The sequence below is a fragment of the Diabrotica undecimpunctata genome, chromosome 1, assembly GCF_040954645.1.
Source record: "Diabrotica undecimpunctata isolate CICGRU chromosome 1, icDiaUnde3, whole genome shotgun sequence".
Taxonomy (NCBI): domain Eukaryota; kingdom Metazoa; phylum Arthropoda; class Insecta; order Coleoptera; family Chrysomelidae; genus Diabrotica; species Diabrotica undecimpunctata.
Window position 1 is genome coordinate 21,076,206 of NC_092803.1, and position 12,442 is coordinate 21,088,647.

Below are 12,442 nucleotides of genomic sequence, written 5' to 3' on the forward strand. Positions count from 1 at the left end.
TTTTTGGCGATTTTCCATCATACACACACGCCAAGAAAAAATAATGAACAATCATAAACTCTGTGTTGAATGTTTTTTCTAAGTCTATGTTCATTCCACTATTGCCTGAGTAAAAATTTCATATAGGGAAGTTAGTTATGTACATATATGTGTCCTGCAGATTGTTATTTATTCTCTAATTACAGAAAAAAACTGTCTAACTTAAAAGTATCACTTAAGTAGAACTTTTGAGTAAAAAATAACAATCGACGAGGTGTTTGCTATAAGTTATATTGCATAGGTTTTGGTAATAACTGATTTGAATAGAACAGAAATCAGTAAAAGGAAAAATAATTGTTTGGAGCCTATTTAAGCGTTATTTATTTGTTCTACTTTGACATATGTCAGAAGTTTTCAAATTTTCTTAGATTGACATGTATCATAGTGTCAGTTGTCTTAGTTTGACGTATGTCAATACTGTTTAGGCATGTTACTTAACAACTGTCAATAACAATGAATGACATAAAAATAACTACATAACAAGCAAATCAAATAACCAAACTTTGTTTTTATATTATTTAGTGCTGTGTATAATTTTATAGATTTTATTGATTTCTGCTATCAAAAGAATACTATAATATATAAGATAAAGTATATTTGGAGTTTTTGGACCCTTAGTTTTGTCCAAAAATTGGACGTAGTGGTAAGACCGAATAATTCTTTGGTAATAGAGAGCTACATGTGTAGACCGTACAATATATGCATCATTTTAAAATTCTTGTGTGCAGTAGGTATATGGAATATTTTCTATTTAGTACAAAAATAATGTATCATTAATTTCATAACAATATATTCCTTAACCATAAGAGTAACCTATAGGTCAAGGTTCTTTTGGTACTTTTGGTTTTTACAATAGCGTCCTTACACAATATTCAATAATAAAATCGTTATGTAATGCAAGAAATGAATTGCAAATGTAAAAAAAAAAATTCAAATAAAAAGAAAATTAAATGTCTGTATGTGTGAACTTTTGCGAGGATTATTGGATAACCACGTGGCTTGACAAAGATAACGCACATTTTTTCTATAAAGAACTTTCAGTTTTTAAGTATCGTTTAAATAACTGTTGATAACAGTCATCATCACCAGTAGTCTTACTATTTATTCGAGACAGTATTTTTTATAACAGTCCTCTATTCCCCTATCTCTGACAACTTTTATCCATTCTTTACCTCCGATAGATTTTACGTCATCCTCCAACTCGTCAAGCTCTCTAAGTTTCGGACATGCTCTGATTTCGTCATTCCAACAGTTTTTTTCAAACGAATACGTTTCTGACTATCGTTTTTGCCTCTTGCGTGATTATATATCTCGTCTGTTAAACTAAAACTTCTACATAATTCAAGTTGTTATACCTTTGTTACAATCCATGTTTTTTCATTTCACCGTATATTCCTTAGAATTTTTCGCATACAACTTTTTGTTCATTTTACGTCAGTATTCACGCGCCAGCTGCATGTTTAACACTAGCCTTATTAGTGTCTTATCGATGAATAGGTAATTTTTTTGAGCAATTTTGAGCCCTCTTATGTCTTCTCAGGCCGTAGGCTCCCAGGCTCTCTTTATTTAATTTCTTCGCTGTCGTTTTTATCTATGGTATTTGAAATCTCATCATTGTCTAGAATAGTTTTTATGTATTTGCTATGCTGTTTTCAAATTTATTAATATGATAATAAGTTTTAACAAGGGTCGTGGTCAGAGTGAGTTAAAGTTAGCAATATATGTCAGTTTGGATTTTTTGTTGGGACGGTCAGAGATGGCACTTAGTTTTGTGGATGTTTTCGCGAGGGGAAATATTTAGATCTATTGTAAATTTAGATAAACACTCAGTTCTTACACTCAGCAAGTCGTTCAGGTTTCGCAACAGATCAAATGGTAGATAAATGAGAAAACATTTTTCACGACAGTAATTCACAAATTTTGGTCATTGCGATTGTAGACTTGTCGACAGGTGCGCTATCGTGATGGAAAGAATTCTTTTATTATCAAATAAATAATATCTTTGACTTAACCGATATGTTTTTCTTTTTATTTCTTCTTATAACCTATTCTGTTTGTTCATTGGTGGACTAATACTTCTATGGAAGGTTTTCACTCCATCTTTCGGGTGGTAGTCCCAGTGATTATTTTTTATTTTTCAGACCAGATGTGTTTTGTTTCTTATTATCTATTAATGGTCGTATGTTCATTGTGTTTCAGCTAAATATATTTTAGGTAAGCTTTTTTCCTTTCTACACATTTTCCTTTACTTCTATGCAGAACCATGGAGTGTTTTACCTAGGATCAGGTTATTTCTATTTATCTTTTTTTGTCAAGATCTTCCTTAGCTAAATCCAAGATATTTGATTTAATTTTTGTCTAGCTTTCTTCAACTCTATCAAATTTTATGATATATACATATACATATATATATATATATATATATATATATATATATATATATATATATATATATATATATATATATGTATGTTTCCGCTTCTTTCTGTTATTATGTTTTGGAGTATATACCTGGTTGAAATATCCTACAGGCTTTCCACTTTTATCTTTGAGGTATTATCGAGGCTATTATAACATACTGTTATATTAGCTCTTACTTATTGTTTAACTATTTTCTAAACAGTCAAAAGTTTACTTAAAAAATCCTTAAAACTATTTTTGTTATCATCTTTGTTGGTGGAGAACCTGTATGTGTCATTTGTTTTAACTGTTCTCTAGTGTCGGGAATAGAATGAAGAGCTTAAGTTTCATGAACGATTAGTAAACGGTGCAAAAGATACTATAGATTGTGGTAAACTGAGCCAAAAGATCGAGACAAATACCCAACTGTTTTTTTTCTCCGGTGTGGACAACAGCAGCAACCAACGCTACGAGTATTTTTCATGAAAAAATGTACAGTTAAAATTTTGTGTACTGTTGTTTTCCATTCAAAAGTTCACACTCTTAGTTGACTTTTTGAACATTCTAGATAATGACTGTAATGTATGTAAGATAAATATTGCAAACGCTTTTTTCCAAACTATAAATATCATGAAATGAATGTTACATACCTTGATACATCATCACGAGTTACAACATTTATTTTTGCCTTGAAATATATAAAATATTAGAAAGTTTGTAGAATATATCTGAAATCATTCATTACGAACCTCAGTAGTAATTTGATTATGATTAATTTTTTTTATTAAATGTTTTCACAAATATTGGTATAGCAAAAGAACAATTTAAATTAATTAGATAAAATATATGAAGTGCATTATTACTCTATGTAATTATTACTCATACGACTGCTGTAGGCACACTCTGGCTGTGTGCAGAGCGATTCATTATTTTTCATCAGATCATGATCCCACTCTATGTGAATTTCCCCTTAAGAATTCACCTTATACAGCCAGATGGGGTAAAATTTTCAGCAAAAAGTAATTTTGACAGGTTTATCAAATTATGTAATCAGGAAGATTGGTATAATATTTTTTGCTCTCTTGATTTGCTTCATCAATTTCATCATACTCTCATGAAGATTTTCAATTTAGCATTCCAAAAAATAATTCTTAAATTGAAAAGTAAGACAACTTGGTCTTACTTTTCAAGATCTTACTTGGTCATTACAAAATCCTATGGCTGGGATGATATCTCATCTAAGGTTTTATACCTTCTTTAGCGGAGACAATTAACACATCTTTTTCAACGGGTCACTTTAGCGATTGTTTAAAATGTGCTAAGGTTGTTCCTCTGTATAAAGGTGGTGACTAAGATTTACCTGCTAATTATCGTCCTATCTCTTTGTTACCGTTGCTTTCAAAGGTTGAAAAAAAATTGGTAAAAATCCTAATGATGACTTTCTTACAAAAACACAATTTACTTTCTTCCTTCCAATTCGGTTTCCAGTCATTAAAAAGTATACATGATGCCATCTTTGAATTCATGGAAAAACTATACTTGGGCTTAAATAAGGATTATATTGCAGCCGCAGTTTTCAGTGATCTATCTAAGACCTTTAACTGTGTCAATCACAAAATACTTCTTAATAAACTGGAAAGATATGGTTTTAAATCACTGCTATAAAGTGGTTTAGTTCATACTTGGAAGACAGATGCCAGTCTGTATCAATCAATAAATGCTACTCTAGTAATATCTTTATTAATTATGAAGTACTTCAAGGCTCTGTCTTGGGTCCTATCTTTTTCTTGATATATGTTAACGACATAACTAACCTCGACATTAATGGCCGGTTTACTATATTTGCAGTTGATACCACAATTTTATGCCAAAAAAGGACTCTAAGGTACTAAACAAAATTACTATTAGTGATATGCTAAAAGTCTTGAGTGGTGCAAAGTTAATCATTTTTCATTTAATTTTTTAAAAATCAAATTAATTTCTTTAAAGAATGATCTAAACAACATTACTCTGGTCAATGAAGGCATTTGTTCTGACACCGTAAACAAATTTTTAGGTCTCTATATTGATAATAAACTTAAATTTGAGCAAAACGCTGTATGCTTAAGCAAAAAGATATCATCGGGTTGCTTTGCGGTCAAATCAGTTGCTCACCATTTAGATTTCAAGATTGTTTATGTGACCCTGATTGAATCTAATTTGAGATACAGTATTGCCTTTTGGGTTAGCTGTTCTCTTCATCATTTCAGTAGAAATTTTGTGCTACAAAAGAAAGCACTCAGATATTTATGCAAGGTCAAGTTTGGTACTGTGATGACGATCTGGCTAATTTCTGGTTTCCCGTACAGCTCCCAGATCTCTGCATTTGTTCGTCTCCTCCAAACGTCTTCGTAGTGTGTTACTCTCCCGAATATATTTCTTAAAATATTCCGTTACCAGATGTTCAGCATATTTTCTTAATTTTTGTTCATAACTCACGTTTCGCTTCCGTACAGGTTTAGATAACTGTTTGGTATAGTCTCAATTTTGCTACTCTGGAGATGTTTTTTGCGGTTAGTAGTTTGTGTAGAGCTCCGACCGTCTTCCTTCCTCTCAAAATTTGCTTCTCAATTTCTCGGCTTTCTTCCCCTTTACTTTTCAGGATTACTCCCAGATACTCGTATACTTAAACTCCTTTTTTCTTGAAGTGTCTTTACTCTCGTGAAAAACCTATTCATTTCCAGGAAATTGAATTCAAAATTTCCGAGAATTCATGATTGGAATTTCATTTTCTGTTTGCTAGACTATAGCTGGACTAAACGCATAATGAAGTGATGTCTTAGATTTAAGGCCTACAGAAGTAGGAATAGACCGCTTACATGGTGGACGGATAATATATAGAAGGTTACAACAAACTGGATTTACACAGCACAAGATCAGGAGCCCTGTAGACAACTGAGAGAGGTCTATGTTTAGCACGGAGCGCTATAGGCTATATGATGAAGGGATAATGCAAAGATACAAATCGGAAATTTTGAGCAGCATTTTTCGAACAGTATAAGCAATATCCTTGTTTGTAAAATCCACTAAATACTTATCTAATCTTCTACGCCTAGGTATCCCCAAACAAATGGAGTTTATTACAATCAAGATTATAATTTTCCTTGTGCCTAGAAAAGAGAATTAAACAAAGTACGTAAATTGAAATAAACTGGCCCGGGTTATGTACGGGATACATAGTGTATATAATGTATTGAATAACACTCTGAGATTTATAATCTTACGATACGGAATACCGATACGCCTCTTACAAATTTTAAAGTCTCTAACAAGTACAGAATAAGAATTAAAAGAAGAGTGACATATTGTACACACTTTCTAATATTAAGTATTTTTCGATGATAAAATAACCATTGTTACATTGCAAGATGTCACAATCTTAAGATTAAAGTTATTAATAGATTTATCACAATTTTTTAATAAATACAGTAGGTAAAAAATACATGATATTACGCACACAATCTAATAATAAAATGGACAATTTTCTAAATATTTACATAAGAGTCTTGTCAGTTACTTTTGACACAAAATATTCTTTTTTCTCTTCTGTTTTTTTATTTCGATACTAACGCCAAGTAATATTAAAGGACACTGTAAATATAATAATCTCCCGTTTTATACCGCTCGCGGATTTGGGAATATAGCAGGGCAGTCTGCTATATCTAGAGCCTACGGTATACAAGGAAGGTAACATGGCCAGTGCTACGCTTCAACCGCCTATTATTACCCCTGGTTTTACCCAAGGTACTCATTTTATTCAGGCTGAGTCGACCTGGGGCCTATAGACATTTTTAAAAATGTCTAGTTGTTCTTGCCGGCGGTAGGATTCGAACTCCGGCCCACCGGCATGCGAGGCAAGCATTCTACCGCTTGCGCTACGCAGGCCCTATAATAAATATGTATCTGAAAATATGCGTATTGAAATCATATAATTAGTTCACCGCAGAAAACTGTGGCAGCGATTAACCAGATCGTTCTTACTGCCGAGGAATTTTTTCACCAACGAGAAACTGACTGATGAGTGAATTTCCCAAACTTTTTCACTTAAACTGATGAGAACATTTGGCAGCCATATTTAGGGAATAAGGCTATTGAACACTATTTAAAAACCCAAATTCAATCCGTAAATCATAGAGTTCAAAAATCATACAAATTCAAAAAACGTAGGTAGGTAGTTTTAAAGAATCTTCAAATTTTAAAATTTTTATACATTGACATGCACAGAACAGTTTCAGATCTGATATTTTGTGGTTTATTGGTAGCAATGAATGGATTCCGTCTGAGCTGTAAGACTTTAAAATAAATTAATGAAAAAATCTGTATCGTAAGATGATGCTAAATGTGTCAATTTACCTATATTTTCAGTTTACGTGTTAACTAAAGACGCATTATAAGCTGTTAAAGAGGAATTATATGGTTTCCTAAATCAATTATATACAGAAGCTCCTAATGATGATGCCAACATAGTACTAAGCGATTTAACTGCAAAAGTAGGTGCCCCAGTGACAATGGATCACATTTAATCGATTTTAAGACAGGTTACAACCTGGTTATCAAATGTACCTAGTTTTCTAATAAACATATCCATATAGCCAAATAGAAATCAAAAGATGAATGAAAATAATCAGTTAATAATATTTCGGTTTCTTCATATTTTAGTTTTAGTATAATGTATATCAGCTATTTCTCTCATATTTTCGTGAAATAACATAGTGATTTTATGGTCTTGTAGTTTATGCATTGTTGAACATCTTCTTTAAAAATACTGCCCTTTTGCAGTTTTATATATGTCCTAGACTTGGGTGTTTTATATTTGTTTTATGAATGGACTTTTATACGCTTCTGCAACAGCAGTTTCTGCTTTATATAATTTTAGAGATCTGTCTTAGACCCACATTTGAGTCACTTTATATACAGTTTTCTCTTCCCTTTTATTTTTTCTTAAACGTCGTTTGTAGTATCCTAATTGTCAGTATTTTTGTATAATGTCTTTATTATTTCTAATCTTTTTTGTTACTATCTTATACGTAGTTTCTTATTTTGTTAGCTTTCATAAACAATTTTTTTTATCTTTATTTTCTGTCGCGTTAGTCAGATCTAACAATCACTTTTTCAATCACTTTGATGGTAGTGAGGGCATGAAAATAAATGATTATAAGTTGTGGACAGTTTCTAACAAATTGGATTCAGATGGCGCAAAATCGGACCAAGTGGAAAAGCATGTGAGAGGCCTATGTTCAGAAGTAAACGTTAGAGGCTAATTGATGATGATGATGATGATGAAATTTCTAACAACAAGAATGAATTTAATATAAAAAATATTTAAATTAATTCGACTTATAAAAAATTCTAACTTTTAGGGGATGTCATTTGTGTTAACTAGTTATTTTATTAATTACTTCCTCTGTTCAGTTGTAGATCCCGTGCTTTCTTTTGTTCTCATCTTCTTCTCATTCTAATTGTATTCTTTTACGTAGTTTCAGTATAATTTTCACATTTAATTTTTCTGCTATTTTTATTATACATTTCACTCACACTAATATAATATGGAAAACAGTATTATTGTTATACATAACACATACTTTTGTATCACTATCGGGATATCAGTTATACATAAAGGGCCCCATACACGTTGAGATCGGTATCAATACCTTTCGCAAGTAGCAGTATCTCGATATAAATCTCATAGTGTATTTGGCTGTCTAAGTGTACGTTCACACAGGCCGCTATGGAGCGATCAGCGATGCGATGTTTTGCTATGCTATGCGTTACATAGCGAGCTATTATCTGTGGGTGTTTCAATACAATGATATGCTTGTAAGCTAGTCACCACAATAGTCTTTTCTGTGTTGGATGTGACGATGGAATGAAAACTGAAATATATATTGGCGGAAAATTCATTGTTAAAGTACAATATTTTCAAAAAGTGTTTAAATAGAAAACGTAAATGGGTTCATAAAATTAATAGAGAAAATGCATACAAACTGGAGGAAAGCATTAGGCGTTGAAGAACGGTTTACAATAACTTTAAGGTAAATTTCAATATTAAAATAGTACATCATATATTTTCAAAAATCTACCAAAAAACACAGGAAGTTTCGTTCGCGCACGATCACACTTCAGGGTTAGAAACTTACTTAGAACTAATTAGATTTTATTGGAAAATATAAAAAGTGAGGTGTCTATCCAATATCGTCATTCAATTGTGCAACTGTTATAATGCGTATAAAAAATACACAAGAATAATCACTTGTAACTCCTCTGCAACCTCAATCCATAATTTATTCACCTTGTCCCTATTGTGATAGTCTTTTTATCGTTAATCCCATAAGGCCAGACGAATTCTAACATTGTTTATTAATTTTTTCATATCCACATCGCTCGCTAGACATGCGACTACTGGCGATGGAATCAAACATTCTTGAAAATCAAACCGAAGCGCATACTAGCCGCTACTAGCATCGCATCGCATCGCATCGCACTAAATCGCGCGCTATTTGAACAAGTCTCTTAAGATACAAGTGTTTGATATCATCGCATAGCAACGCATCGCATAGCTGATCGCGCCATAGCAGTCTGTGTGAACGTACACTAAAGCTATGGTTTGTTAGAACAGTGAGAGACGCATAACTCACAGTCAGTCGAACGCCGCGCACGTTCATTAAAATCAAAGAAATGGTTCTCTATGAGAACGGTTTGTTAGGTTCTGCTGAGCTGTGCGCACTGCGCGCAGACTGATAGCCATGTACGTCGACGATGTGCGCTGCAATGGAATCAACTGCGATTTGATTTGGATGCAAACGTTCAGCTGAGCTCACAGCGTACACATCTATACGGAAATTATATAATTGTATTTTTATATAGTTATTATTATTGTAATAATTAAGTGATGTCTACTAAATTTTCTCCCGAGGAAGATGAAAGACTAGTGGATCTAGTACAAATCCCTGGAAAGTCTAAAATATTCTCGAAATTGTTCCTCGTTTTGAAACAATCTTTCTTCGACTGTTAATTTAAAAGCACCTTCAGTATTAAGACATGAAAAAATTTGGTTTATATTTTTATTTCTTTTATTTAAATCTAACGTTATCAACTCTTCTTCTTCCTCCTCTTCTTGGAGTAATAAAATTATTGCGTTAAGTTTGCGAGAATTAATTTTTTTAAACGTACAACCTTTGAGAGAATAAATGTGAAACTAATTTCTAAACTTATTTTCAGAGCGACAGAATATTTATGCGAATTAAGCTAACAAACCGACTCACCCAAAACTGCCGTGAGTCGAGTACAACAGATTCTGCTGTACGTGTATGCTGTGCGCTGGGCACTGTTCTAACAAACCGTAGCTTTAAGTATCATTGCATCAGTTTCAAATCGCAGATCGCGAGTTTTGAACGAATTTATCAATTTATACAAACTATATTCATGTTTATGGAACTACAAATAATAGACAACTTAGGGAATCGGCAATAACAATTTTGGTAAAAAAATGCAAGGAAAAGTATTCTAATAGTGATCGCAATTTTTTTATGAAAAAAATACACAACTTTCGTTGCGCCTTTAGACGAGAACTTAAAAAAATTGTAACCATTGTTATCATTAAGAAGTGAATCAGTTAGCGACGAAATATACTTACGTGCCGAACTTGTGGTATTATGACATTTTAAGCTTTATTGCCGATTCTGAAATGCCTAAAGAGGCAAAATCAAATTTAGGATGTGAATAGTTGGAAGAAGAATTTGGTTCTTGCACTTAATTAATTCTTGCGGTAACTATGTTTCTGTCACGTAACCATTGCTTTGCCCATATTCTTTTATATCGTCTTTTTTTTTTGAAATATCTGACAACGTAACTGCTACAGCAATAAGCACGGGTGGCGGCGAAAACACTATTTCTACATGTGAATTGAAGAAAATTTTAATTTAACTAATGTTTCATGAGTCCATCTCAACGTGTAGGTAGAGTAGAGATACAGATACAAATCTCAAGATACCTATATCGCAATTTGTCGTGATTCATGTAACGATACCGATCTCAACGTGAATGAGGCCCTTAATACATATTTTTGTATCAGTATCCAATATTTTAGTATTTATCAATAAAAAACTAGTAGAAGTAGAAATTTTTTGTCAAAAGTGTTGGAAATTTTAAGACTCAAAGAATTGGTACAGAAATAAACTAATATTTTTATCTGTATGTAGCAGTCAAAGATCTAAAGAAGATGGCAATAAGGTATGATAATTCGATATATTACAACCAGATCTTAGAATTGAGATAAACTACCAATACTAAATAGTTTTTTCAAATTTTTCTAGTTATTAACAAAGTGCCTGTACAAAGTGTACAATTGTACAATTTTTTTACAAACATAATATTCATTTATGCTTGTTTCTAAAAATCTTTAGTTTTTTCCTGCACCGATTATTAATATAACATATAGAGTATAAGGCATTTTAGGAAAAAGTAAATTGCTTTGTTGCCTTAAGGGCCATAAGAAATGTTACACTTTGTCGTTTGTCTCCTACACCACTGTTTCCACGTCAGAAGAAACCAGCTGAAATTGCTCTTGACCTGAAATAACAACCAAGATGAGTTAACTAGTTAACAGTCAACAAAACCAGTCTTTACTTACTTTCCAAATATGCCGCCAGTTCTTGATCGTTGTTATGTAGTGCCAAAAGGCGTGGAGTGAGCCCACGATGATCTTTGATATCCAAAGCTGCTCCACCGGCGATTAGAATGCAGCATATGCTGTGCCATTTGTAGAGCACAGCTTTATGGAGCGCAGTTTGCGATCTAATAAAGAAAAACAAGCTTTTATTTCCAACTATCACAGAGTGACTTTGGCAAACTTTGTTCATTATTTTTTTCTATTACTTACAACTTGGAATCCTTTTCATTGACCATCGACGGTGCAAATCTGATTAGATATTTGACTAACTCTGGGTGACCATAACGAGCAGCATGGTGAAGCATTGTTTGGCCCGTTGAGTCCTTTGTAAGAAGTGAGTAGCCCTGATTGTGGAGTTGCTTCACCTGTAAAAGATATTCAAACCAATCAGTAACATTTTAGCGAAAAAAAAAAAATAAATTTAATTCCCATAAATTCTTTCAAATCAGTATACAAACAACTTTTTATTGTCAAATGACAGATGATATACTAGATATGATAGATGACAGATGATTTATGATATTTGACACATGCTAGAATACAGGAAAAAGATGATATATTATATATTAAGTGGTACAGAAAAAAGAACACCTATTTTTTACATGTCTAGATACTTAATATAAAATGATTTTGACATACATAGATTATTACATACATAGATCTGAGTTAAACCGTTGATTGGTTAAACTGAACAGTCCCTGTGCTAGGGTATAAGGTTGGGCAATCGTTTTATGTTAATTGAATGCAACACTACATAATGTTCGCTTAATACGTTAATACATAGTTTAAACGCACTCTGAAGTATATATATATATATATATATATATATATAATCAATAACCCTTCTACCCTAAGGTGTTGGGTGGCTCTGAACTATTCTGTATTAAAATGAAAAAGACAGCAAAGATTTGATTTCACGTAGAAAGCGTCTATGTATATGTTGATACGTATTTCGACTTAATAAGTCTCATCAGAACAGTTATTCACAGCGGTTCTCAACGTGAAAAATAATCTTTTCTGTCTTTTAAGAAGCAACAATAAAATGGCTTGGTTATGGACGCAATAGCGACATCTGATAGAAAAATCGGTAAGATAGTTTCGAAACAAATTCAGAGAAATTCAAAATAAATACTTAGAATACTTAAGTGAAAAAGCTCCTAATAAACTAAATTTTATGTAAAATGTTTATTTTACTTTAAATCATTCATATATGCTTACACAATTGCTTACGGTAACTGCTTACACAAAACGTTTAAACAACTTAAAAAATTTGTAGAAAATAATCAAAGCATTTCG

General features: G+C 32.3%; 1 protein-coding gene across 3 annotated transcripts in view; it reads right to left on the reverse strand.

The window, feature by feature from the left end:
- Positions 1-1,175: 1,175 nt before the first annotated feature.
- The window catches only part of rdgA (retinal degeneration A), a 604,783-nt gene continuing 593,516 nt past the window's right edge, over positions 1,176-12,442 (reverse strand). For all 3 annotated transcript variants that reach the window (XM_072538847.1, XM_072538849.1, XM_072538841.1), the window contains 3 exons: positions 11,357-11,511; positions 11,108-11,271; positions 1,176-11,046 (listed from right to left, as the gene is read on the reverse strand). In XM_072538847.1, coding sequence (XP_072394948.1) covers positions 10,997-11,046; positions 11,108-11,271; positions 11,357-11,511 — 369 coding nt within the window. In that variant the 3' untranslated portion in view covers positions 1,176-10,996. The remainder of the gene's footprint in view (positions 11,047-11,107; positions 11,272-11,356; positions 11,512-12,442) is intronic.